At 54.7% G+C, this 23,635-nt stretch overlaps 7 protein-coding genes across 7 annotated transcripts; 4 read left to right on the top strand and 3 right to left on the bottom strand.

The window, feature by feature from the left end:
- Window positions 1–628: 628 nt before the first annotated feature.
- On the top strand, window positions 629–2,470 carry PG998_003311 (GTPase MTG2; the record flags this gene model as incomplete). Its single annotated transcript, XM_066870129.1, has 1 exon — window positions 629–2,470. The coding sequence occupies one exon, from the start codon at window positions 629–631 to the stop codon at window positions 2,468–2,470; it is 1,842 nt and encodes a 613-aa protein (XP_066733879.1).
- Window positions 2,471–2,940: 470 nt separating this feature from the next.
- Window positions 2,941–5,641, bottom strand: PG998_003310 (WD repeat containing protein 36; the record flags this gene model as incomplete). Its single annotated transcript, XM_066870128.1, has 2 exons — window positions 2,941–5,532; window positions 5,621–5,641. 2 exons carry the CDS (start codon window positions 5,639–5,641, stop codon window positions 2,941–2,943), a joined length of 2,613 nt encoding a protein of 870 aa, XP_066733878.1.
- A 5,037-nt stretch (window positions 5,642–10,678) lies between these two features.
- On the top strand, window positions 10,679–11,972 carry PG998_003309 (Mannan endo-1-6-alpha-mannosidase DFG5; the record flags this gene model as incomplete). The annotated part of the gene is made up of 2 exons (XM_066870127.1): window positions 10,679–10,991; window positions 11,065–11,972. 2 exons carry the CDS (start codon window positions 10,679–10,681, stop codon window positions 11,970–11,972), a joined length of 1,221 nt encoding a protein of 406 aa, XP_066733877.1.
- A 1,658-nt stretch (window positions 11,973–13,630) lies between these two features.
- PG998_003308 (uncharacterized protein) lies at window positions 13,631–15,226 on the top strand (the record flags this gene model as incomplete). The annotated part of the gene is made up of 1 exon (XM_066870126.1): window positions 13,631–15,226. One exon carries the CDS (start codon window positions 13,631–13,633, stop codon window positions 15,224–15,226), a length of 1,596 nt encoding a protein of 531 aa, XP_066733876.1.
- Window positions 15,227–15,473: 247 nt separating this feature from the next.
- PG998_003307 (D-glycerate 3-kinase) lies at window positions 15,474–16,562 on the bottom strand (the record flags this gene model as incomplete). Its single annotated transcript, XM_066870125.1, has 2 exons — window positions 15,474–16,060; window positions 16,223–16,562. 2 exons carry the CDS (start codon window positions 16,560–16,562, stop codon window positions 15,474–15,476), a joined length of 927 nt encoding a protein of 308 aa, XP_066733875.1.
- Window positions 16,563–17,636: 1,074 nt separating this feature from the next.
- Window positions 17,637–20,699, top strand: PG998_003306 (short chain dehydrogenase; the record flags this gene model as incomplete). The annotated part of the gene is made up of 5 exons (XM_066870124.1): window positions 17,637–17,795; window positions 17,903–19,126; window positions 19,180–19,605; window positions 19,705–20,336; window positions 20,408–20,699. The coding sequence occupies 5 exons, from the start codon at window positions 17,637–17,639 to the stop codon at window positions 20,697–20,699; spliced, it is 2,733 nt and encodes a 910-aa protein (XP_066733874.1).
- A 712-nt stretch (window positions 20,700–21,411) lies between these two features.
- Window positions 21,412–23,413, bottom strand: PG998_003305 (uncharacterized protein; the record flags this gene model as incomplete). Its single annotated transcript, XM_066870123.1, is given in 2 exon segments — window positions 21,412–23,115; window positions 23,126–23,413. 2 exon segments carry the CDS (start codon window positions 23,411–23,413, stop codon window positions 21,412–21,414), a joined length of 1,992 nt encoding a protein of 663 aa, XP_066733873.1.
- Window positions 23,414–23,635: the final 222 nt, after the last annotated feature.

Below are 23,635 nucleotides of genomic sequence, written 5' to 3'. Positions count from 1 at the left end.
AGAGCAAAGAAACAGGAGCGACGACAGCCGAGACAGACGAAGAAGAAGAAGAGGCTCACCGAACCAGGAGGCTCCGTAAGTTTGCATAGGCCGAGACGGCCACATGGGGCGGGCGTCAGTGCAATCAGCAATGCCAACTTCACCGCTTCTCAAGGTTTCTGGCTGGTCTGGCCCAAGAGACCGGGTCGTTTCCATGGCCAAAAGGCGTGACCGTGACCACCATGTTGACATTGCCCATTAATAGCAACAATGAGGCCACAGCTTCTATTGTTCATGTAGCACATACATCGATTTTCCATCGGACTGAGCTTGGACGGATCTGACAGGACTTTACTGATCACCGTCACTATCATTTTGGGAACAAGAGACTCGAGATTGATGCCCAGTAAACGAGGGGCATTCGTTTGCAAGCGTCCGCCGATCGACGCCCGCGCCCCGCTTCGCGCATCATGGCAGATAGGTAGGCGGATATGCACAAAGGCGAGCCCTTTATCTTATCAGGGAATTTTCCTCCGGAGCTATGCAACCGACATCTACAGCTCCAACGTGCCTTGCATCAAATCCCAGAGCTCGGCTTTAGGCTGGGATGTAGCATTGGAAATCGCATAGGCTCGTAGAAACCCTCACGATGCCGCCGCGCTGTTCATCCAGCGCTGGGCTGTTCCTGCCGTTCCTCTACCCTTCGCTTTTCCGCCCCGCAGGTGCCCGCCTGCACCGGGCTGCGAAGGCCAGCATCACGACCTACTCGTCTGCCTCGGACGCGGCGGCTGAACGCGAAACCAGCGAAGTCACCGAACCCTCGGCTTCAAGCGACGAGATCCCCGTTTCGCGCCTCAATCCGGCCCCGGACGACTATGCTCTCTCCTCGTTCGCCGACAAGGCGCGCGTGACCGTCTTCGCCGGCGGCGGCGGCCATGGTTGCATCTCGTTCCTCCGCGAGGCCTTTATGGACAACGGACCCGCCAACGGCGGCGACGGCGGACATGGCGGCAATGTATATGTGCAGGCGGTGCACGGCGAGACTTCGCTGCACAAGTTGGCGCGCAAGCGCATCCTCCGGGCGGGTCGGGGCAAGACCGGCCAGGGCTCCAATAAGGCAGGGCAGAGGGGAGACGACTACGTGATCCAGGTCCCCGTGGGCACCGTCATTCGGGAGATTGGCCGCATCGATCCCGTGGTTGAGGAGTCGATAGCGTGGCGGGCGGCGCGGGAGAAGGAGCGCGAATTCGAGCGAAAGTTCCGCGAGGCAGAGCGCAATGCCATCGACGAGGGCGAAGACCCGGACGCTGCCACGGCTTCCATGGAAGCGCCCGAGAACCCCAACCTACACAAGTTCGTCCTGTACCCGGGAATCACGCACGCGGAGCACCGAAACCTTACCCTGCCGCGGCTGCCCCGTCGGGAACGCCTGTACCATCAGCCCCCAGGCCCCATCCATCTGGATCTCTCGACGGCATCCCCGCGTCCGATTCTGCTCGCCGCGGGCGGCGTCGGCGGGCTGGGCAACCCGCACTTCGTGTCCAAGGAGCGCCCGAAGCCGCTCTTTGCCACCCGGGGCGAGCGCGCCGTCAGCATGCAGATCGAGTTCGAGCTCAAGCTGCTCGCCGACGTCGGCCTGGTCGGCCTGCCGAACGCGGGCAAGTCGACGCTCCTGCGCGCTCTGACCAACAGCCGCGCCCGCGTCGGTAACTGGGCCTTCACGACCCTGCAGCCCAACATCGGCACCGTCGTTCTCGACTCCAACAAGGGCCGCCGCCTGTACACGCCCCCGGCGCCCAAGAAGCCCCAGCCCCACGCCGTCATCAACGACGCCCGCTACGGCAACGTTGTCATCAGCCAGCACGCCCAGATCGGCGCCGGTCCCCCGCCCCGCACCCGCTTCACCGTCGCCGACATTCCGGGCCTCATCGAGGGCGCCCACCTGGACCGCGGGCTCGGCACCGAGTTCCTGCGCCACGTGGAGCGCGCCGGCGTGCTCGCCTTCGTCATCGACCTGAGCCGAGGCGACGCCGTCGAGGCCCTCAAGTCTCTCTGGCGCGAGGTGGGCCTGTACGCCCGCATGCGCGAGGAGGAGCGCCAGGAGCGCGAGATCGGCGGCCGCATCGACTGGGACGGCGACGCCGGCGTCGGCTCCATGGGCCACGGCGGGTCTCGATCGCGGGATGACGATTCCACCACCATGATGATGTCCGAGTACTTCCCCCAGCTGCCCGAGACCAACGAGGGCGGCCTGCACATCGCCGCCAAGCCCTGGTTCGTCGTCGCGACCAAGGGCGACCTGCCCGACACCCAGGACAACTTCCAGGGGCTCAAGGCGTACCTCGACGACGTCACGGACGGCAAGGAGGCGCACCCCAGCGGCGTCGAGGGCGCCTGGACCGAGGACTGTGCGGCGGTGCCCGTCAGCGCCATCAATGGTCACGGTGTCGATCGTATCGTACATTGGACAATGGGGCTGTTGGATGAATAAATCTAGGGCATGGGCATGTACATTTACGTCATGATGTATCATCATCTACTCATATGAGCTGTGTTCAAAATGATCGCACAGACAAGACGTTTGGCAGCAAACATTGTATTGTTACTTTAATAACATATCCGCCCCTGTTCTACGGGCAATCATCCTTGAAGCCCAGTATTTTGCAATCTGTTATCACATGTTGTCTGATTTTTTGGTCCTCTCTAAACAAAACTCCAACTTTCGAATAGCTGTCAGTATATTCTACATGTGGCCTTGTGCGTGAGGCCCTTCACCAAATCGCAGTATCAGATCCGCAAGTGTTATCATGGCCCCGAGCCCAATACCAATCGCGTGGCAATAGTTTCGAGCCAGATCTTGTGTCGTTATCAATCACTACACTTGCAGACAACGGGATAATGATAATAACCAAGCGCATAATCGTGAATAAGGAAGTATATAAGAGCTCGATAAGAGCCCATCTATTCGGTTGTGGCAGGCGCGTCCTGAATCTTCACATCCTCGTCATTGGACGGGACAGCGACATTGGCCTCAGCAGGTGTAGAATCCTTAGTTTCCTCGGCGGCTTCGGCCTTGTCCTCTGCAGCCTTCTTGGCTGCCGCAGCATCCTTCAGTGTCTGGTTGATGACCGGGGTCGTGTCGTTGAACAAACGCAGCAGCATCGCAGCGCGGTCCTCCTTGGGAAGCATGAGGTTAAGCGACTGGAAGCTCTTCCAGAGAGGCAGCACCATGCGCTCCTTCCAGTCCGCATCGGAACCGTCGGGCTCGACTCGCAGGACGCAGCAACCCATGCTGATGTCGCGCGCTCGCTCGCCGATCTCGCCCAGCTTGGACCACTCGCCCTCAGCGAACCTGGGGAACATCTCCTTCAAGAGCTTGTGGAATGTCTCCTTCTTGGTGAGACGGATGACACGGCCCGCACCTACATAGCCCGCAACAATGGGCATGCCCTCAGACTGGATGCGCCATCGGCATACCTCGGCGGAGGGAGCATCTTGCTTCATGAACATCTTCACACCAGCATGGACGAACTTGACACCGCGGCCTTCGTTTTGTACCAAAATGTCTCTCACGAGAGCGCTTGTGTAATAGATTGCCTTGGCAGGCTCGCCAGCCGTATTCCTGACCATGTATCTGCCATCAGGGAAACGGGGTGAGAGGTTGTAGAAGGTCTTGATGTTCTGGATGACCTCGTGTTCGGGCGAGAGGTATTTGTAAGGTTCCTCGTAGGAACCATCTGCGTTTCTTCGACGCTCTGGTGCCTGTACTTGCGGTTTGGGGGTATCAGTAGTAGGTGTCGCAGTCTCCGTCTTCACTTCCGTCTCCGTCTCCGTCTGCACCTCCGCTGGTGCTTCGGATGCGGATTCTGTCTGTGCTGCGGCAGGGGCGTCCGTCATGACTGTGTTCTCAATCTCGGTGGCCTCTGGGGTCGCCGTCTTGGCCTTCTTGGCGCCTGGCGTCTCTTCAGCTTCGTCCTCGATTTGTCTCTTCGTTCCGATAGCTGGGAGAACGTCCGTGGGCTCACCCTCTGCAGCCTTCTCCTCTTCCACTGCCAACTTGGCAGCCACCTCCTCTTTAGCCTCCTGGCCATTGCTGGCGGTGGTGGCCTTAACCTCGGGCTTGACTTGCGCGGCCTCAGGTCTAACCTTCAGATCGGCCTTCTTCTCAAGTACAGTAATGAAGAAACCTCCGGTATCCTGCTGGTGAGCGTAAACGCGCATGCAACGATCCAGAGGGAGACCAGAGCAGTCACTGGTGTCAGCCCGCGGGAACATGGTTTCGGCCAGTTTGCTAGGAGGCAGAGTCTCCTCTTTGGCCAGCATGTGCTGCTGAACCTCCTCCCAGCTGTTCCAAATCTTGCCATCCTTATCTATGATTTTCCACTGGAACATTCCAGGGGTGCGCTTCAGACCTGGCAGCCGGTCACTGCAGTCAATGATGTCAACCTTATCGGGGCCGCCGCAGCGCTCAATAGCTGACACAATAACAGACTCATTTTCAACTGGGTTCATGCTGCATGTAGAATACACCACTCTGCCTCCGACCTTAAGCATCTGCAGGGCACGAACCAGAATACGTATCTGTGTATTGTGAAGACCAAGCGCACCACCCGGAGCCCAGTCGTTCCACAGATTGACATTCTTTCTTAAGGTACCATCTCCGGAACAAGGAACGTCAGCCAGGATACGATCGAATCGCAGATACTGTTGGTTGGGCTGCGAGGCTTCCTTGGGGAGTTTGATAGCAGGGAAAAGAGTAGCATCGTGGTTCGTTACGAGAAGATTGGGAGAGGACAGTCGCTTAAGCTGGTGGACCAACATGTGGCTGCGCTTGTAATCGGCATCGTTCGCAATGAGCAGGCCGGTGGCTCTTCCGTCGTCTCCCGAGTCAATGTCCAAGTTGGCTCCCTCCTCGACCTGGGTCTCGCTATTGGACTCGTCCATGGCACCCATGGCCTTTCGAATGCGAGCTTCCTCTCCAACGTGCAGCATTTCCAAAAGCTGAGCAGCCTTGCTACCGGGGGCAGCACACATGTCTAAGACAGTCATACCCGGCTCCAAGTCCATCAGCAGAGGCGGAATCATACTGACTATCTCCTGTCTGCTGATGTTGCCAACTTGGGTCTCGGAAACGAGGAACTTCTGGAAGGCTGCGAAGGGAGGGAACTTTCGGATAACGTGCTTGGGGGTATTCATCGAGTAGGCGAGGTGATCGGGGTACCAGTTGACCGGCTGGGGTGCCTGGACTGGCTGGCCATCGTAGCGCTCGATCTTGACAATCTCCGGGACGTATCTTTCTTCGAGTAATCTTCTCACAGCCAGGGCGTGGCCCTTGGAGCCACAGAAGCGGAAGGAGTTGGGCAGTTCGGTTCGTAGGGCCTCCCAGAAGGCCTTTCGCTCCTCTTCGTCTTCAATTGGGATGGTGGCATCGTAGTAGCGCTGAAGCTTCTCATTTTCCTTGACAACCTCGGGAAACGAGACGTACGCAGCGCGTTGGCCAGTGTTTCCTCCGCCGCCGCCGCCGCCACCGCGGTTACCACCTTTGCGACCACCCTATGGAGATGCCATGTTAGACCGTCCGTTCACGTGCGTTATTACTGCCAACAGAAAATGGACATTGGAATTTGGAACCAGCACTTACTCTGAAGTTTCTGCGACCCATTTTCAGTGTTATTGGAGTCGGCGCAAGAGATGTAAATAATGGTGTTCAAATGCAGGCAGGAGCTCCAAAAAATTTCCAGCCAGCCGCGCTCATTATCGTCTTATCAACTGTATTCAATGCGACGGCCCCTCGCTGATAAAAGATTACAGCCCATGACCCCACTGTGGGACCAGGCGGCTACAGCTCCTTCTAGCTCTAGGGAATATCAAGGGCAACCACATGTCATGTCATTCATTACCATATAACTCATACCATATTCCTTTCGTAGTTTGCTACATCACAGCTTCGCCTTCGCCAGCGTGGGCCAATAAATGTATCGAAATGTCTCTGGATAGCCTATGCAAGGCGGCCACGCCCTCTCCTCCGGGCCTTGTTGAGTCCGGATTGCCAATCCCCCACTTGCGGACTCCTACTACAGACATCTGCACCCAAGCTTCCTTAAGATGACCATGGCATGCTCCTTGACACGTATGAGGACATGTTGATAGCTGGACAAGGTTAAAAATACATACGGCGTGAGATCATGCGCGACGGAGGTCGAGCCAGTCGTCAGGTGTTGTTACGCTTGAGGTTCTGCATGTAACAGGGCTATTCAATTTCAGGAGACGGGTGTCGGAGGTTGCAGTAGATCTGGACAATGGGGATACAACATCGTTCGTTCCCATCTCCTCGTTAACTTGATACCAGTATAACTTGAATGGACAGGGCACCTCCTTCACTTCTTGATTCAATACTTCAAATTTCACACTTCTGTCCGTTTCTGGACTTCGCGTTACTTGACACGAATTCTTATCCTGGGAAACCCTGTCAATAAAAAATATCCTAATGAACACTGCCTATGGAAGAACAACCAGCTCCTAAAGTAGCGGAGAAATGCTTTGAAGCCGGAGCATCACTTGATCCTTCTTGCCTGATCAATAACAATCATTCATAACGCCCCTATTAGCGATGGGGTGCCAGTTGGCCTGCTCTTATAATCGAAACAGTTTGCTCAGGAGGTGCGGAAGAAAGCAACAGTACCGCATCAAACGTCACGTGCAAGTGGTATGAAGCATACGGACACGACGAAGAAAGCAGCTAAATAGTGATAAAGAACACGAGGAGATTACGACGCTGGACATAGAGCCGTGGGGGAAGTTGACGGTACCCATACCGACTCCCATGGCAACATCGTCCGGGGACCCGCCGGGTCACTTGCTGTGCTCGGTTCGGAGCCCGGGGCCGGCTTTTTCAATACTAAGAAGATAATCCGGCGTGCCGCGCAACAGGCAATAGCTTCGGAAGCTGCTGGCTGGTGTAGGGCGCACGGTTACAGTGTCAAAGAAAAAAGGGAAACGTGCAGTCCCTGCTTGTCGCCACAGCGGACCGGAATTTAGCCATTTAACCTACTGAATACTACGTGTCACGGGACGATCAGTGGGACTTCAAGCTCTACGAGAGATTAACACAATTCGACATAGATTGTACTATCTATTATCGTATTGTTAGCGAATATGGCTGACCAGAAGAACCGTAATTTCGGGCATCGTGGATGCTATTGTTCAATAGCAGTCATGGTTGGCGCCGGTGATCATATATAGCCCCTGTCCTAGTATTGTATACGGCCGGCGGTACCGGCGAACCCTCAGGTAAACTCATTGCCAAGACGTGAGCATCCTATATGTAGAAATGTAGCTGCCAGCAATTATTGGGAAGTAACAAAGTGTTAATCCCATGATGTGCTGGCCGGGCCACTCACTCTTGTGGCAAAAAAACGTAGCCATCACCACCGTATCGAGACGGGTATCTTGGTTTTCACCTTGTCCAGTCTTGATAGACAGCCTCGTCCATTGAACACGCGTCGTAACCGGCTTTACACCCAACATTCCAATCTGTCAGGGGCGCAGAGAATTACTAGCTCACTACATCAATATTTTCGCCAAACAGCTATTCATCCCTCCAACCAAGCTGGTCGCGGTGGAAACACAATTCAACCTACATATGGCAGGATCTTCAGTCTGGTGATTCCGTCGACTCATCTCCAAGTTGACACGATCAACATCAACTATTGATGTGGTCCAAAGTTCAATAGGCCGTATTATAGGCCGTGCGAGCTGCCGTTTTGCATACACATATGACGCATAATATGCATCTCTGGCTGACGATTGCACGAGGGCACGCTTTGCAGAGACCTTCGGAACCGGGCGCGAGCATCTGTACTTTGCCGATGCAGATCAAGCCCCTGCTGGTCTATAGGTTCTCCTCCGTCACGAGGTCCTGCACCAGCCCATAGGCAACATCGCGCCAAGCAAGATGACGAAGTTGACCAAGCCCGCAAGCAGCTGACAAGTATGCTTTTGCAACACTGGACAACCTTTGCTTGACCAAATGGATATCCACGTGTCTCGCCTGAGCAACACCTATTGACTTGTGCGACGCCCTCCAGATCCATGTTTCCGGCTCGGGATCAACGTGAACACAAAATGCTTGAAGCATAGGTTCTTTTGCGTGAAGCGGTGTGCTCCGAGTAGACCAGGCGCCATTGCACGAATAATATTAGGGAATTGATCGGCGAACGGCAATCCCATGATAAAGATATGTCGTGATGCCTTCGCGCACTTTGCCATCGCTCGAGTTGTCTCGCTATCTACTGACCATGTCGTAGTCAGAAGACTGGCACTAGCTGCCATATCAAGAAGCTGAGTTGAGACATTTGTTTTGGAGTTTCCCCATTAGGTTGCCGATGATATGCAGGCCGGTGCGAGTCACTGTCCCAGGGAGATGACCAATAGAAAGTCTCTTTCTCTCCGCGCGCAACCCAAAACAGACATCCATCTATGACCTGCAGCAGATATGTCGGCGCTGGCTTTGACGTTGATCGACATCGAATACTTGAGAATCTGGACTATATGTAACGATTGTGTGGTTTTCCAGAGTGGTCATACGGTTCAGCCACGGGTGCACGATGGTATTGAACTAGGCTCGACCGCGGATACCACGATCGTCTTCAATAGTGCGATCCCCGGAAATGTTATCAAGTTGCAGTCGGTCCCTATTCAAGCAAGATGGACATCTCACCGCCCATCCCAGTATCTTGAGCGAGTAGATAGAAAGCGATGAGTCGTGCGCCCTCCGAGCCTTCCTGGGTCCGAAATTGTGTGATCACTTGCGCAGTCGAAATCGTAGCTAAAGAAGAAAATTGTCAGAAGGTTATGTTTAGTAGGCGCTTGTGTGCATTTCGAGGGTGTAAATCCCCACGTGGCTCCGTCAGCATGCATTCCGAATATTTTCTCCCGGGGGACTGTTGGTAAGGAGGTGTAGCCAGGTCGGTCAGTCTACGCGCGGGTGAGAGGAATAGGAGCCAATCACGTATTGTGCTAGTGCGGCGGGAAACCTATGCACCCGGGGTGGTTAGTTCGCTTTTTTTTTTTTTTTTTTTTTTTTTTTTTTTGCCCGATCCGCCAACTCGAAGGATTTAGACTTGGTGGATCGTTGCATTGCAGTTTGTTGTCCCTCTGCCATTTCATCAGGAATAAGACAATTTCTACGACGAGGCACTATCCAAGGCCAGCAGCCAGAAAGTTGGAAACACTCTGGTGATACGTGACTTGATTGAGGATGCTCCGGTGATGGGCCATGAGTGGGTGACTGTCAAACTCGTCGACTTCCCAATGGACTGGTAATCCTCGGGATATTCCTTCGACAATTCGGCGTTGGCTCGGTTCGTCCCATCGGATTCATTGCTCGTTAAGTAAGGAAGATCTCACAAATTGTACATTGACCTGATTACACCTGAGGAAGTCCAGATCAGAGGGCTCCTCACGTTGCAATGAACGAGGGGCCCAGGCCGACAATGAAACGTGGGGCAAAGGGGAGGAGCTTGGGAGTTAGGGGATTTCAGGTACCGCTGCGGTTGTATGTGTATCAAGCCATCATACCGAACGCCAACTGTGTCAATCTGCTGTGCCGACTGAGCGCTCAGCCACGTCGCATCCCGGCTTGAGAGCTGCTACCCAAGCACGAAGCTGAGGAGAGACATTTCTTGGGTTACTTATGCGATTTGCACACGAATGTTTGTTTCCTTATTCGGAATCGGAAGTTTATTCCCTCCTCGTGTGGCTTCAAATCACGGCTTGATCTCCTCTGGGATTAGGGTGATCGGAGACAAAGAGCGACAGGGGTTGGATAAAGTAGCATCCCCTAAGCCCCTTGTGCTAGCCTGTCTAGCCGGTCTGCCAGTGGCTAGCGATGGTAAGGTGTAACGGCCGCCGGCACGCAGTTGGCAGCTTTTTTTTGTCTAGCGCGCGCATGAAGACGCAAATTTAACCTGAAACCTGAGCTGGATGTACCCAGCTTTTAATGTTCGGAGCGTCCAACTCCCAACACCACTTCCAGCGGCAAAGCAAAAACGCCAGGCACGAATTCTTCTTTGGCACCACAAGTTGTGACCACCAATACACACACCGTGCATCATGTCCCCAATCTATTGCCCAGCTAACCCAAGCATGTACAATGCTGCGCTCTCAGATGAGCTGGCAAGCATATTGCGCTTCCCACATCCAATCATCCCTGGTCCGTGACGATCCCTCCCAGCCCTTGTTCAAGAATGGAAACATCCCAAGAGCCCGCATGGATCCGGACCACGCCTGTCACAATGCCCTCCCTATGCTGCCAAGGGGGACCACACTTCACGGGGCTCTTTAATGAGCGGAATCGAATTAGGCCTATGGAGTTTTAGACATGTACGGATGCATCAAGGCGCAGTCGCCCTGCCCCATACCCTGAATCTATGATCGATTCCGGATCTTCTGTACATACTTAATACTCGGACTGCCGCCAGTCGCATACCGCTGCTTGTCTTCGACTGAGTAATGAATCCATCTATGATTCTTTCTAAGCCGTGACCCGACCCTCATACATACATGACCGTTTAGAGTACCGGCTGGATCGCTCTATTTAACACCCCGTCTGTCCTTTCGGTTTTGTTTTGTTTCTTCTTGTCGGTCCCTACTACCACCGTTTACCAATTTCAAATTCTATTCTATCTATCTATTCATCATGGTGTCCAGCTCATATGTAATCGGCCTGGTGTCCAAGGGCCTTGTTGGCGGGCTGTCTCAGAGGGCCCTCACCATCATGTCTGAACAGGCCAACCTGCTTGTCGACAAACAAACTTATACACTTAATACGATCGCCGGCATCGATGCCCTCCAAGGATGGTACAACAACAAGACCGGCTTGTGGGATGGTACGGGTTGGTGGAACAGTGCCAACTGCCTCACTGTCCTAGCCGACTTTGCTGCGCTCAACCCGCAACCAACCATCGACATCAACATCCCCGATATCATCCAGAAGACATACGAGCAAGCCCGTAAGTCCCTTTTCATCTCATGGCAAAACCCCACTCCCACAGGCCAACTTTATCTGACCATCTCCCCTTTTAGAGAAAACACAAATCATGGCTATCAAAACCCTCGATGTCGGCCACAGAGGCATGGTAGTGTCAAGTTACACCCGCCTCGCCAAAGGCGGCAGGATGCACATTCGCGATATAGGCAAGCGCGGCTTCGACAATTTCCTCAACGACTACTACGACGATGAGGGCTGGTGGGCCCTGGCTATGATTCGCGCTCACGACCTCGGGGTGCAAGGCCTCGGCGACCAAACCTACATCCAAGCGGCCAACGAGATCTTCGAAGATATGCGAAAAGGCGCTTCTCCATGCGGAGGTATCTACTGGTCCAAGGTAACTGATTACACCAACGCCATCGCCAACGAGCTATTCTTCAGCGTCGCCGCCTCCCTCGCCAACCGCATGAAGAACAAGCAGTACTATCTCGACGTCGCGATGGAGCAGTGGAAATGGTTCAACGGCAGCGGCTTGATCAACAAGGACATGCTCATCAACGACGGCTTGACCGCGGACTGCAAGAACAACAAAGGCGCCACCTGGAGCTACAACCAGGGCGTCGTCCTCGGTGGCTTGGCCGAACTCTACAAGGCCACCGGCGATAAGAGTCTCCTGACGGCAGCTAATGGCATTGCCACGGCCGCCATGAAGAAGCTGTCTGTCAACGGCACGCTCTACGAAGGCTGCGAGCCTAACTGCGGCGCCGACGGCGCGCAGTTCAAGGGCGTCTTCATCCGCAACCTCATGTACCTGCACCAAGTTGACCCCATGCCCGAATACCGCACCTACATCCTCAACAACGCAAATACGATTTGGGCCAAGGACCGCAACGCCACCACCAACCAACTTGGCGTGACCTGGACCGGCCCCTTCACCACCAGCGATGCCGGCGCCCACAGCTCAGCGCTGGATGCGATGGTGGCTGCCGTCGCGACTATCTGAGCGCAATCCAAATTTGGGACATCACAATCACGGATGTTTTCTTGCTTTTGTTATATTACTGGATCCGGCGTTTCTCGGACTTGGATTAGAATTGGGAACTACACACCACTACATCGACTATCTCGATATCATTATCTTTATTTCAAGTTAATGGCTAATTGTTGTAATTGCCACGGTTCATTTAGGAAGATACCCCATAGAGTTAAGGATAATGGACGTTCTTTTTAGAATCTTATGTACCTTAAAGTGCCGTCTTAGTCCCCACCCGGCAATTGCACGTGTTCGTACATCCACATCCACCACGAACGAAAACCTTCGTATGTACGAGCCTATTCGAGTTTACATGTGAGTTGTGAATCATTTGCGTAGAAGGTGTCATATGAAACAAAACGTGAAATCCGCAGAACACGATGGGATGGCGTACATCAAATACACGCAGTCGGGTTGTAATCGGATGCCAAGATGTTACACGCGCCTTCTCCGTATTCCGCCATCCCTTCGATGGACGAAGCTAGGAAGGCCACAGGTGGCCGCTGAAGGAACCCGGAAAATCCATCTGAAGGCTTATGCGGTCCATCGCTTTGACCGACCGTGCTTAAGCTTCTCGTTAGCCTCAAGAAGGTCCTCGATCTATGATGTAGCCAATTCCCATGACCGCCGCGCCGAGTCTTAAGCCCTAAGGCGAAGTCCTTTCAAGCATAGGCTGGTATGGTAATTGCTATCTGGAGCTCGATTTGAGAACCGACCACAGTATGCTCAAGCCTCACTGGGAATCACATCATGGGATGTTGTTGCAAATAAACCTACATGTATGCAGATTGGCATGAACCGTACAATGGAAATAGCTGGTAGGAACAGCATCCTCCAGTCCCTATACACCCCCACGCAGATGTCTACATCATATGTTGCAAGTCCAAAAATGAACCGACCTAACTGCGGTAATCGCTTCTGATTCGATAGCATCGTCTATTCAGCAAAGTGCCGGGCCAGCTCGATATCAGATTGATTGGTGATGCATAGAGAAAATTTCCCCATGTTTATGCACGCCAGCTCATATGCAGCATGCATTGAGGCCCCAAGGGTGAGGCAACCTCTCAGTGCAAATCGATGCAGCCAATTAAGAATCCTGATTGGAGCGCAATGGGAAGTCGCAACCATTTAGGGTTTGCGACGTTGCTATTCGTGGTTGCCCTGCATTTGCATTTCTCTGCAAGTCGAGGCATCACATGACCCCGCGTCTCGCAACCATCGAAATCTGAGGCTTCCTCGAATCGGCCCTAGTAACGGCGCTCATTGACCATTCAACCGACTCAACCGCGAATCATTGGACCGCTCAACACACTATGCCATCCAAATCTCTATAGATCTCTAGGGAGAGCCGTTGCGACCCAATTCCTGCTACCGCATTGGGCAGGATGGCACCTTGATACAAAACGACCAGGTTACTCGTGTTGAGATTGATACTCGCGCAACTATTATCACGACACGTCAATCGTCAGTAGAACAAAGCTTTACGCGTCGTCCCTGCACAATAAACACAACAGAAGGAAAGATCATCGGAGGAGGTTCTTGCCATTTACTTTGAAACGCCAGCAAAGCAGCAGAATCGACCCGGTCCAATGCCTCCTAGCCACTTTCTTCAGCAGTCCAAAAACAAGATGCAGGCTTGGGTTACAAACGCTGGGCAAAATGCCACGGCTGCCCCTACCGGGCCTCATGTACATGACAACCCCCAAGGCAGCCCACACAAAAGGCTCGCCTACCAGAACCAGAGCCAACCAGCTCCCATCACAACAACGCAAAACGACTCGCCTCCCCAGCAATCTCACTCGCAGTCGCGTATGCCCATAATCAATGCGAACGCGAATCGCGCTGGGTCTGCCTTGGCTACGCGCATAGCTCTTAACCGCCCTGTGGCCAACCACCTAGGACACAGCAGAGATGGCTCTGCTAGTTCACAACGAAACAGGGAAATCGCATCAGATCCATTGAGGCAATCCCAGAGAGCCAAGCCATTCTGGGACGGTTCTACAGTGGACGGGTCAGCCTTCAGCGATTCTGCTAGTAACAATGAATCGCGGATAAGCAATCGGCATCGTGGGCCAGTGGCAGAGTCAGCCTCCTTCCAGCAGACCTTCAAGCAGAGTCCGCCACGTCAATCCCAAGTTAAGAGAGAAAGTGGTGAGCGGAGCCGGCCACCCTTTACCATCAACGAAGATGGATTTATCGACCTTGTTAATCATGCTCATGGTCCAGGGCTACAGAGGAGCTCTTCAACGCCCGATGCCCGGTCCCGAGGCCAACTAAAGGGAGTGCCTCGGGATGACGACTCTTATGTGGACGATGTACATTACCAAACAGCACCAGATAGGTCGCCACCAAATCCATCTCTTAACCACCCCAGAGCGCGGCTGGCTTTGCGGGGTGCGCAAAAGCTTGACTATTCTAACCGAACACCCTATTCTAAGGGGCAGAACCCAATGTCATCGCCGCCACGAGAGGCCTATCAAACCCCAGCAACGGGCTTGGAAGATGACGACATGGAGGACGATACCGAGCTTTTGGGGGACGACGACAATCACGGACCCCATCGCTCGACAATGTTTATGGACGTTGAGACTCCCATCGTCAGTCACCGAGAAGATTCGGCGGGGGAGGAAACAGATCAACAAACAACACCCAAGCCAGCTACGAAGAAGTCACCCCAGGTTAACCGCCAACTCTTCAACAAAGCAAGCAAGAGTAGCAGAGGTCGCAATAGCCTTCATGAAAGTGCCATGCCTCGTGCTGCACCCGAACACCGCCAAGCAAGCTCGAAGAAGCGGCAATTTGAGCCTGATTATGACGATGGGGCGCTTGCTGCAATGCAGTACGACGATTTGAGGAACGAAGAGTTCGACTTTGATCCAGCTCAGGCCGAGTCCCAGTCAACGTTATTGCCACGACAGGGGACCCTGCCTGATAAACTGCAGCACTATCTTGATAAAGGCCAAGAGGCACAGGCTACGTTTTTCACATCGATGCCTGTTGGGGAATGGGATGACGCTGGCGACTGGTTTCTGGAGAAGTTTGGTGAAGTCATGAATAGGCTCAAAGAGGCCCGCCAAGCGAAGAGGCAGATGATAGAGGACTTTGAGAACGAAGTTGCCGAGCGGGAAGACACTGTAAGACACAAGATGGGCGGCATCGACAAGACTCTTGTGGATCTGAAGAGCGAAGGCGCTAAGCTGATGAGTCGGACGGACTTTGAATGATGCGACACGGACGGTCTCCTACGATCAATCTTCGCTTTGAGCAAATGGTTTCATTGCAAACGGCTGGTTGGGTTACAGCAACTGCCAAAACCACACACATTTACGTATATTTGCTTGGCTTATAGGTGCTCTTCTGACTACGAAGCATGGTCTGGAGTTATGGCATCTGCTTGTTTGTAGATGATGTTATGCACGCGGGAGATGGTCAGTTACAATGGCTGTGGCGGATATTGTTTTGTTTTGGCGATTAGATTATGAATGTCTCCTTCACTCTCCTGTCCTTAGACACCATCAGTCTCAGGTGACATGAGAGCTTATCTGCGAATACACCCTGTCGCAACTTGGACGCGTACAGCTCGTAGGCCGGGTAGTACGCATCTACGAATTTGACGACTTGTTCGCGGGTCATGCCGCTTCCCCTTTCTCGGATCAAGTTGACCTCTTGCTCCATACGCCAGTCGTATACCCATTCCAAGTCCTCGGCGTCGATGTGGATGAAGGCGTCGAACAGCGACGTGATGGCCTCATAGGACTGCAGACGCCCGTTGACGAACTCCAGGTCCTGCAGGTCGTGCTGCTGCAGCGTGCGGCTCGGGGCCATCCACTTGGCCGTGATCTCCATGGAGCTGAGCGGCCGAAACCCGACGCACCAGCCCTCGAGGAGGACGACCTCAACCTTGGGCTGGCCCGGCCCGTTGACGACTTTCCATTGCGTCTCGGGGACCCGGTCGCCCTCGCCGGCGTAGGCCGACTTGTCGTATTGGGGGATACGGGCGGGCTTTCCTCGAACCACGGCCTCAAGAAAGGCGCTAGCTAGCTTCATGTCATGTGTTCCTGCTCAGATGACGTAGGGGGTTAGTCCCCACATGAAAATGAAACTTGGTCGAATATGTGACTGCAAAGGGGTTTAATGTGTATTGACATGCTCAGAGTCTGTATAGGACTGAGGATAGCATCATAATCAAGTAGCGGCAAATTGGGGGTAAGAAATATTACCAGGTTCACCCCGACACGCAACCAGTTTGTTGTCAGGCTGAGATGCAGCCAGCGCCTTCTGGTCGTCATGTGTTAGGTAGAAGTCGTCTATGCTGACAACGAGCGTCTCCAGGCCATGCTGTGAGCGCAAGGCTTTGGCGAGCTGCCCGACGAGCGTCGTTTTGCCCACGCCTTGCACGCCGTTCAGGCCAATGACGAACGGGGGCGGCTTCCCCGACTCGGCGCTTAGGTGCTGCTTCGAGTTCAAGTGCTGAATCCGCTGTCGTTCCCCCAGGCGCTTCAAGATGAAAGGAATGCAGATGGGCGACTTGTCGTCGACGATCTCGGGACCGAAGGACATAGCTCTCGGGGTTTGCCGAGTGGCATGTGCTCGTTGTGTAGGGGGGTGTATGTGTGAATAAGAGTGGGTGTTTTGTTTTCCATTGACAGATTCGCGCAAGAGTGATGTTGATCACCACGGAACCAGAGGCGGCTCATCTACGATGGCAGCTGTTCGGCCAGCTCTTCTTCCCGGTAGCCACTGAACTCTCGCTCATGATGCCCAGCGGTGTAATTGTGGGGGGCCACTGCGGGGTGGAGGTCCCCAAATGACATACCTACGGCCTAACCTCCAGGAGTCTGCAGCGGAACAGACAGACAGACAGACAGACGGACGGACAGACACATCAACACACAAATCCACAATCCACAAGCACGCCGACTCTGCACGGAATCTTGCAGCGTGTTATATACACCTACCGCCTGCGGGGACAGGAAGGGAGTAGGGAGCATCATGCATGCGAGTCCAAACACATGTGAGACGAAGACGAGTAGTAGATGAAAGAAGAGACGAGCCAGCGCTGGCTGGCAGCTGGGCTGGAGTCGTGTCGATGTGGATCAAGTCAGACCACATGGCCACCCTCGTCTCTGTCTACACGTCTAACGTACAGCGAATCGTCAAGGTGAAGTCACGCCTGTCAGCCTGGATGTGTCTGGCATGTGAATGCAGGACGGTCGCGATCGTCGACGACAAATCGGGCATAGTGGTCCCCCTCGGCATTAGCAGCTCCTACCCCAGGCCCAAGTGCCCGCCTAATAAAGCTGAGTAGCGATTAGCCTCGGCTCCCCGAGGTCAGAGAGGAATGGGCCGCCAATTGCCAGTGCGATGCGGCAAGCTACCCCGGGTATATCTCACAGATTGGTTCGAGCGACCCGGCACTCGCTGCTGATACATAATTCCCCCCAACCTTCTTTCGTCATTCCATTTCCCCTTCACTTTGACTTGTGACAACTCTTCTATTTCCCCTTCCCATCCCCTTGATACCCTCTTGTGAAGCAGCAGCAGCCGACCGTCCCCTATTTTACTTTCTCTTCCTTCATCCACCACTGCTCTCACTTTTCTCGACCCGAATCCACACGCACACACACCCACACGATGGCGGGCCAATTGCGCTACGATGATCAGGTCGTCGTCGTCACCGGCGCAGGTGGAGGTCTCGGTAGAGCATACGCTACCTTCTTCGGCTCAAGGGGCGCCAAGGTTGTTGTCAACGATCTCGGTGGATCTTTCAAAGGAGAGGGTAACTCCAGCAAGGTAAACAGCCAAACCCCCAACCTCAGCATCCTACAGTCCACCCCCTTTGTGGGCGAATCTTCCGCCTGGGCAAATGAGATTGTTCTAACACGCCCTCTTTGCGATAGGCTGCCGATGTCGTGGTAGACGAGATTAAGAAGGCCGGCGGCCAGGCCGTCGCGAACTACGACAGTGTCGAGAACGGCGACAAGATTATCGAGACCGCGATCAAGAACTACGGCCGCATCGACGTGCTGATCAACAACGCCGGAATCCTCCGCGATGTCAGCTTCAAGAACATGTCCGATCAGGATTGGGACCTGATTATGAAGGTCCACGTCAGAGGTGCCTACAAGTGCGCCCGTGCCGCGTGGCCGTACTTCCGTAAACAGAAGTACGGTCGCGTCATCAACACGGCTTCGGCGGCTGGTCTGTTCGGTAGCTTCGGCCAGTGCAACTACTCGGCTGCTAAGCTAGCCCAGGTCGGCTTCACCGAGACGCTCGCCAAGGAGGGCGCCAAGTACAACATTATCTGCAACGTCATTGCGCCTATCGCTGCCAGCCGCATGACCGAGACGGTCATGCCCCCGGACGTGCTCGAGAACCTGAAGCCCGACTGGGTCGTACCGCTCGTTGCTGTGCTGGTCCACAAGAACAACACCGACGAGAACGGCAGCATCTTCGAGGTTGGTGGCGGCCACGTCGCGAAGCTCCGCTGGGAGCGGTCCAGCGGTCTTCTGCTCAAGGCCGACGACAGCTATACCCCGGGAGCTATCCTGAAGAAGTGGGACAAGGTCACAGACTTCTCGGACCCTCAATATCCATCGGGGCCAAACGACTTCATGTCTCTTCTGGAAGACTCGATGAAGATGGGACCTAGCGATAAGGGCGAGCCCCTGGACTTCAAGGGCCGTGTGGCTCTGGTAACAGGTGGCGGCGCCGGTATTGGCCGTGCTTACAGTCTCGCCCTGGCCAGGGCTGGCGCCTCCGTAGTTGTCAACGATCTGATGAACCCCGACACTGTCGTCGAGGAGATTAAGAAGATGGGTGGCAAGGCTGCTGGCGTCAAGGCCTCGGCCGAGGAAGGTGAAAAGGTGGTAAAGGGTGCCATGGATGCCTTCGGCCGCATCGACATCATCATCAACAATGCAGGCATTCTCCGCGACAAGGCCTTCACCAACATGGACGACAGCCTTTGGGATCCCGTCATGAACGTGCATCTGCGCGGCACCTACAAGGTCACCAAGGCAGCCTGGCCCATCATGCTGAAGCAGAAGTATGGTCGTATCGTAAACACCACCTCTACCAGTGGTATCTACGGAAACTTTGGACAGGCCAACTATGCTGCAGCCGTAAGTATATCCCCACAGACAGCTTATCTGCTATGGTACTGACAACATCTTAGAAATGTGGTATCCTGGGCCTTTCGCGAGCTCTTGCGCTTGAGGGTCACAAGTACAACATCTACACGAACACGATCGCTCCCAACGCCGGTACTGCGATGACTGCCACAATCCTGCCCGAGGAGCTCGTTCAGGCCTTCAAGCCTGACTACATAGCTCCTCTTGTACTGGCACTCTGCAGTGACAAGGTGCCCAAGAACCCCAACGGCGGGTTGTACGAAGTAGGCAGCGGCTGGTGCGGTCAGACCCGTTGGCAACGATCTGGCGGCGCTGCCTTCCCCATTGATGTGCCTCTCACCCCCGAGGCTGTGCTCCAGCAGTGGTCCAAGGTCATTACCTTCGACGAGCGGGCAGATCACCCCGAGAAGGCGGCGGACTCTGTAGGCAAGATTATGGAAAACATGGAGAACAGGAGCGGCGCTGCAAAGGTATGAGGCCACTATTCATTTGCGCTCGATTCTGTATCTTATATACATACCTACTAGCAGTAGTCATGAAGAAATATTAACGAATCATGTAATTTTTAGAAGCAGAAGAAACCCAGCCCTGCTTTGCCCGAGAGCGAAGGCAAGAAGTACCTAGAGGCCATCGCCACAGCACAGCAGGCCAAGTCGCCCGAGACCGAGTTCAGCTATTCGGAACGTGACTGCATGCTGTACAACCTGGGCGTTGGCGCCAAGCGGACCGAGATCCCCTACGTCTTCGAGGGCCACGAGGACTTCCAGGTTCTGCCGACCTACGGCGTCATCCCGGCCTTCGACGTGAACACGCCTTATTCGATGGACCAGGTGGTGCCCAACTTCAACCCCATGATGCTGCTGCACGGCGAGCAGTACTTGGAGATCAAGAAGTACCCGATCCCGACGGGGGCGCGTACCAAGAGCTACGCCAAGCTGATCGAGGTGGTGGACAAGGGGTCGGCGGCCATCCTGAAGGGCGGCGTGCTGACCAAGAACGCCGAGACGGGCGAGGACCTGTTCTACAACGAGTCGACCGTCTTCCTCCGCGGCTGCGGCGGCTTCGGCGGGCAGCGCAAGCCCCAGGACCGCGGCGCCTCCACGGCGGCCAACAGCCCGCCCAAGCGCATGCCGGACGTCGTGGTGGAGTCGACTACGACGGAGGAGCAGGCGGCCGTGTACCGACTGAGCGGTGATTACAAGTAAGTACACCAAAGCAGAGAGCACGAAGAAAAGCGAGCTGGGGTGACTGACTGACCGAACAAAAAAACAGCCCGCTGCACGTCGACCCCAACTTCGCCAAGATGGGCGGCTTCAAGCGCCCCATCCTGCACGGCCTCTGCTTCATGGGCATCGCCGGCAAGGCCGTCTACGAGAAGTTCGGCCCCTTCAAGAACATCAAGGTCCGCTTCGCCGGCACCGTCCTGCCCGGCGAGACGCTCGTCACCGAGATGTGGAGGGACGGCAACAAGGTCATCTTCCAGGCCAAGGTCAAGGAGACGGGCAAGATGGCCATCTCGGGCGCTGCGGCCGAGTTGGTCGATGGGTCTTCTTCCAAGATTTAAAATAAGGAAGAGAGAGAATGTGTGATGATAGTGTATAATTACTTAGGCTAGGTTGTCAAAACCTCCCGATGAGGGCAGTGTGCGATGAGTAGTAGTTTGAAATCCGGCAGACCCAGAGACAGCAAAAGGAACAGTTCAGACCATTTCTGCCGTAGTATTAATCATATGGTGACCGGCGTGTGTTCAAGCTTCTCTCATTATTGATAAAAACTAAATCAGTCTCTAAAGCCCTGGGTATGATTTATCGATGCGGTCTGTCCGTAGCCTCCGATGCTCTCGAAGCCTATAAGCTTCATGCCGGATCTTCCTCCTCTTCTCATGATAGTTTACCTAGGTGTACATGAACCAAAGCGGCATAGCCCTCATGCGACGTTGTTGTTGTTGTTGTTATCTCGTTGCGCGCCATGAAAGCGTGTGTCTCTCCTTCTAAGGTGTGGCCTATGTCCTATTTGTCCCATGTCCCATATGCCCGCCGTCCAGTGGTTCCCTGTTTCCCTTGGCTGTTCCCCTGATATAGACAGTGATCTATGTATGCCGACTGAAAAAAAGAACCCTCAAATAAAGACGCCCCTCACCATCTGATATGGCGTGTGCTCCGGAAACTCCATGCATGCTTGTTTCGATCCCCTTACTGTTATGTATTTTCATTCTCCCAACGTATCCATATATTTTGGCGTCAGCCTATTTGCAGCCAATCTAGTCTCATGAGCTCCTACACCACGAGCAGTGTCTCCACAAAGAAGTCAAAGACATCGTTGATGCTCGGAAGGCGGCCCGTCGTCAGCACCCTCTGCACGGCCTTGCCGGCGCCGGCGCCGCTTGCTGCGATACCCGTGTCGAGATACGCGCGCTCCGCCGCCGAGATGTCGCGGTTCTCGTCCCGCCACTTGCGCTCCGTGTCCTCACGGGCCTGGCGCAGGATGGCCTCCTGGTCTTCGGCCTCCCATAGGTTGCACTTGCGGCACTCGAGGCATTTTCGGCCGTCTCCCTCGGGCCGGAAGTGCTGGCAAAAATGGCTGTAGCCCTGGTTAGACGCGCCGATGTCGGCGCGGCAGACATAGCACATCTTGTAGCCGCAGGGACAGGTCAGCTTATTGCAGCCGGCGGATTTCACAAACGATGTGTAGCATCGCGGACAGACGCGCTTGACCGCCAACGACATGGCCTGTTCCACCGCCGTCCGCAGCGCCACTAGCTCCGACTCGTGGCACACGTGGATATCGACCCAGCCTTTCGAGCACGACATGCACGAGGCTTGCCCACAGGCTGGATTGCGGCACACAAATCGGAGGCCATGACGGCGTCGCTGGTGGCGGGTAATGGCAGCGCGGAAATGTGAAATTGCGTAATTTCTAGCCACACTGATACCGGAGAGGAAGAAGCCCACCACCGCGAGAAAGACGAGGAGTGGGATGGACACGGGGAATACGCAGAGTGTTGGAATAATGACAAAGATCAGGTTGGGAAGACTACTTGCGCGAAGTCTTAGTCGCTTTCGAGCAGATTGCGGCAGGTATAGATCATCCACTTCAGCGTAGTTGCAGAATGGACACCTGATCAGCGGGAGATTGCTCGACAAGAGATCATGGTCTGCGAGCCGCTGATCAAACTTGCGCAGTACCTCGGCCCCGTTCTTCTCTTGCATCATAGCACGATAAATGTGCTCTGCCGAGATACAGCCCTTGCATTCCTGTGATGCCACAGCAGGGCAGTGCAAGGTGCCAGTGTCTTTATTGATGCTCCGATGCCAGCCCTGCCCGAAGATGGCCTCGGTGATGGAGTGTTGGACACAGCGGAAGCAAATCATATGTCCCTCGGGCGTATTGCATGTTGTGAACTCCTCAAACGTGGCTTCTGTGAAGCAACAGGCGCACTCATAAGTAGCTTCAGCAGCCTCGGCTTCCTCAGTGTGTAGAGTCATGGCGAGAGTGCGGTCGCTCTCCTCTCTGGTTGTCGCTTCACGGCGCTTCAGTGGCATAATGAGTTCGTTAAAGAGTTCCTTGTCCAGTTCGGGGTTGCCCGTCGCCTTGATTGTCGGGACTATGTACCCGTGGCCAGAAGACTTCCACACGACCAGGGGGTGGTTCTCTGCCTCGCCTGTAGTTACCGGTTTTCGGCGGAACAGCATAGACGATATAGTGAACTTCCACGACTTGGATGACAGGCTCACCAGCGTCGGGCGGGCATCCAGGTACGAATAGTTTGATTCAGAGAGCACCGCGTCGATGGCAGATTTCGACAGGCCTTTGAATTCGTGCCAGGCTAATGTTCTCACGGCGTTACGGTAGTCCGATCCTCTGAAAGCCTCGGCCGATGGCACGGGAGGCTCGTCTATTGCGGCCTCGCCCTCCTTTTTGGCCACCCCGCAGTCTGCGGCGCCCCTTGACCCAAGCAGCGGGGTTCTTGAGCATAGCATCTGCAATGACTTCAAGTCTTGACTCTTCCGAGAAGCTCGCCAGCATCTCGCGGAAGACCTCTACCTGGACATCGGGGAAGATGGTCGCGAGGATCTCCAGGCATGTGTTCAGGTCCAGGAGCTCCTTGGACAACGGCGGCGGAGGTTCGAGCTGCGACTCGTCGTACAGGTAATCGGACAGAGACGGGTCGGGGCTTCGAGAGCGGACGGGGGAGGGCTCGGGCGATGCTCTCGAAGACTTGGACCTGTGCGAGCTGGTGCGGCTCCCCGAGGGGTTTAAGAAGGTGGGAAGAAACATGCTGGGCGACGATCGGCGAAACATGTGGTCATGACCGTTCTTCGCTGGTGAAGCGGCAGCTGGGAGCGACAGGTCGAGAGTCGATCTCGGCTATATTTGTTGTGTGGTGATTGCTCGTAAGCCGGGAGGTGGAAGCGGCAACTGGCACCAGAGGCATCGTCTGTCCCAGAATCGGTTGCTTATCGCATCGTTTGCCCGTTGTCGCAATTGGTTGCAAAGGTG

This window comes from Apiospora kogelbergensis (genome assembly GCF_038363985.1).
Source record: "Apiospora kogelbergensis strain CBS 113332 chromosome Unknown utg000002l_segment0_segment0, whole genome shotgun sequence".
NCBI lineage: Eukaryota > Fungi > Ascomycota > Sordariomycetes > Amphisphaeriales > Apiosporaceae > Apiospora > Apiospora kogelbergensis.
The sequence above is the reverse complement of the archived record's forward strand: the minus strand, read 5'-3'. Positions and strand labels throughout refer to the sequence as shown.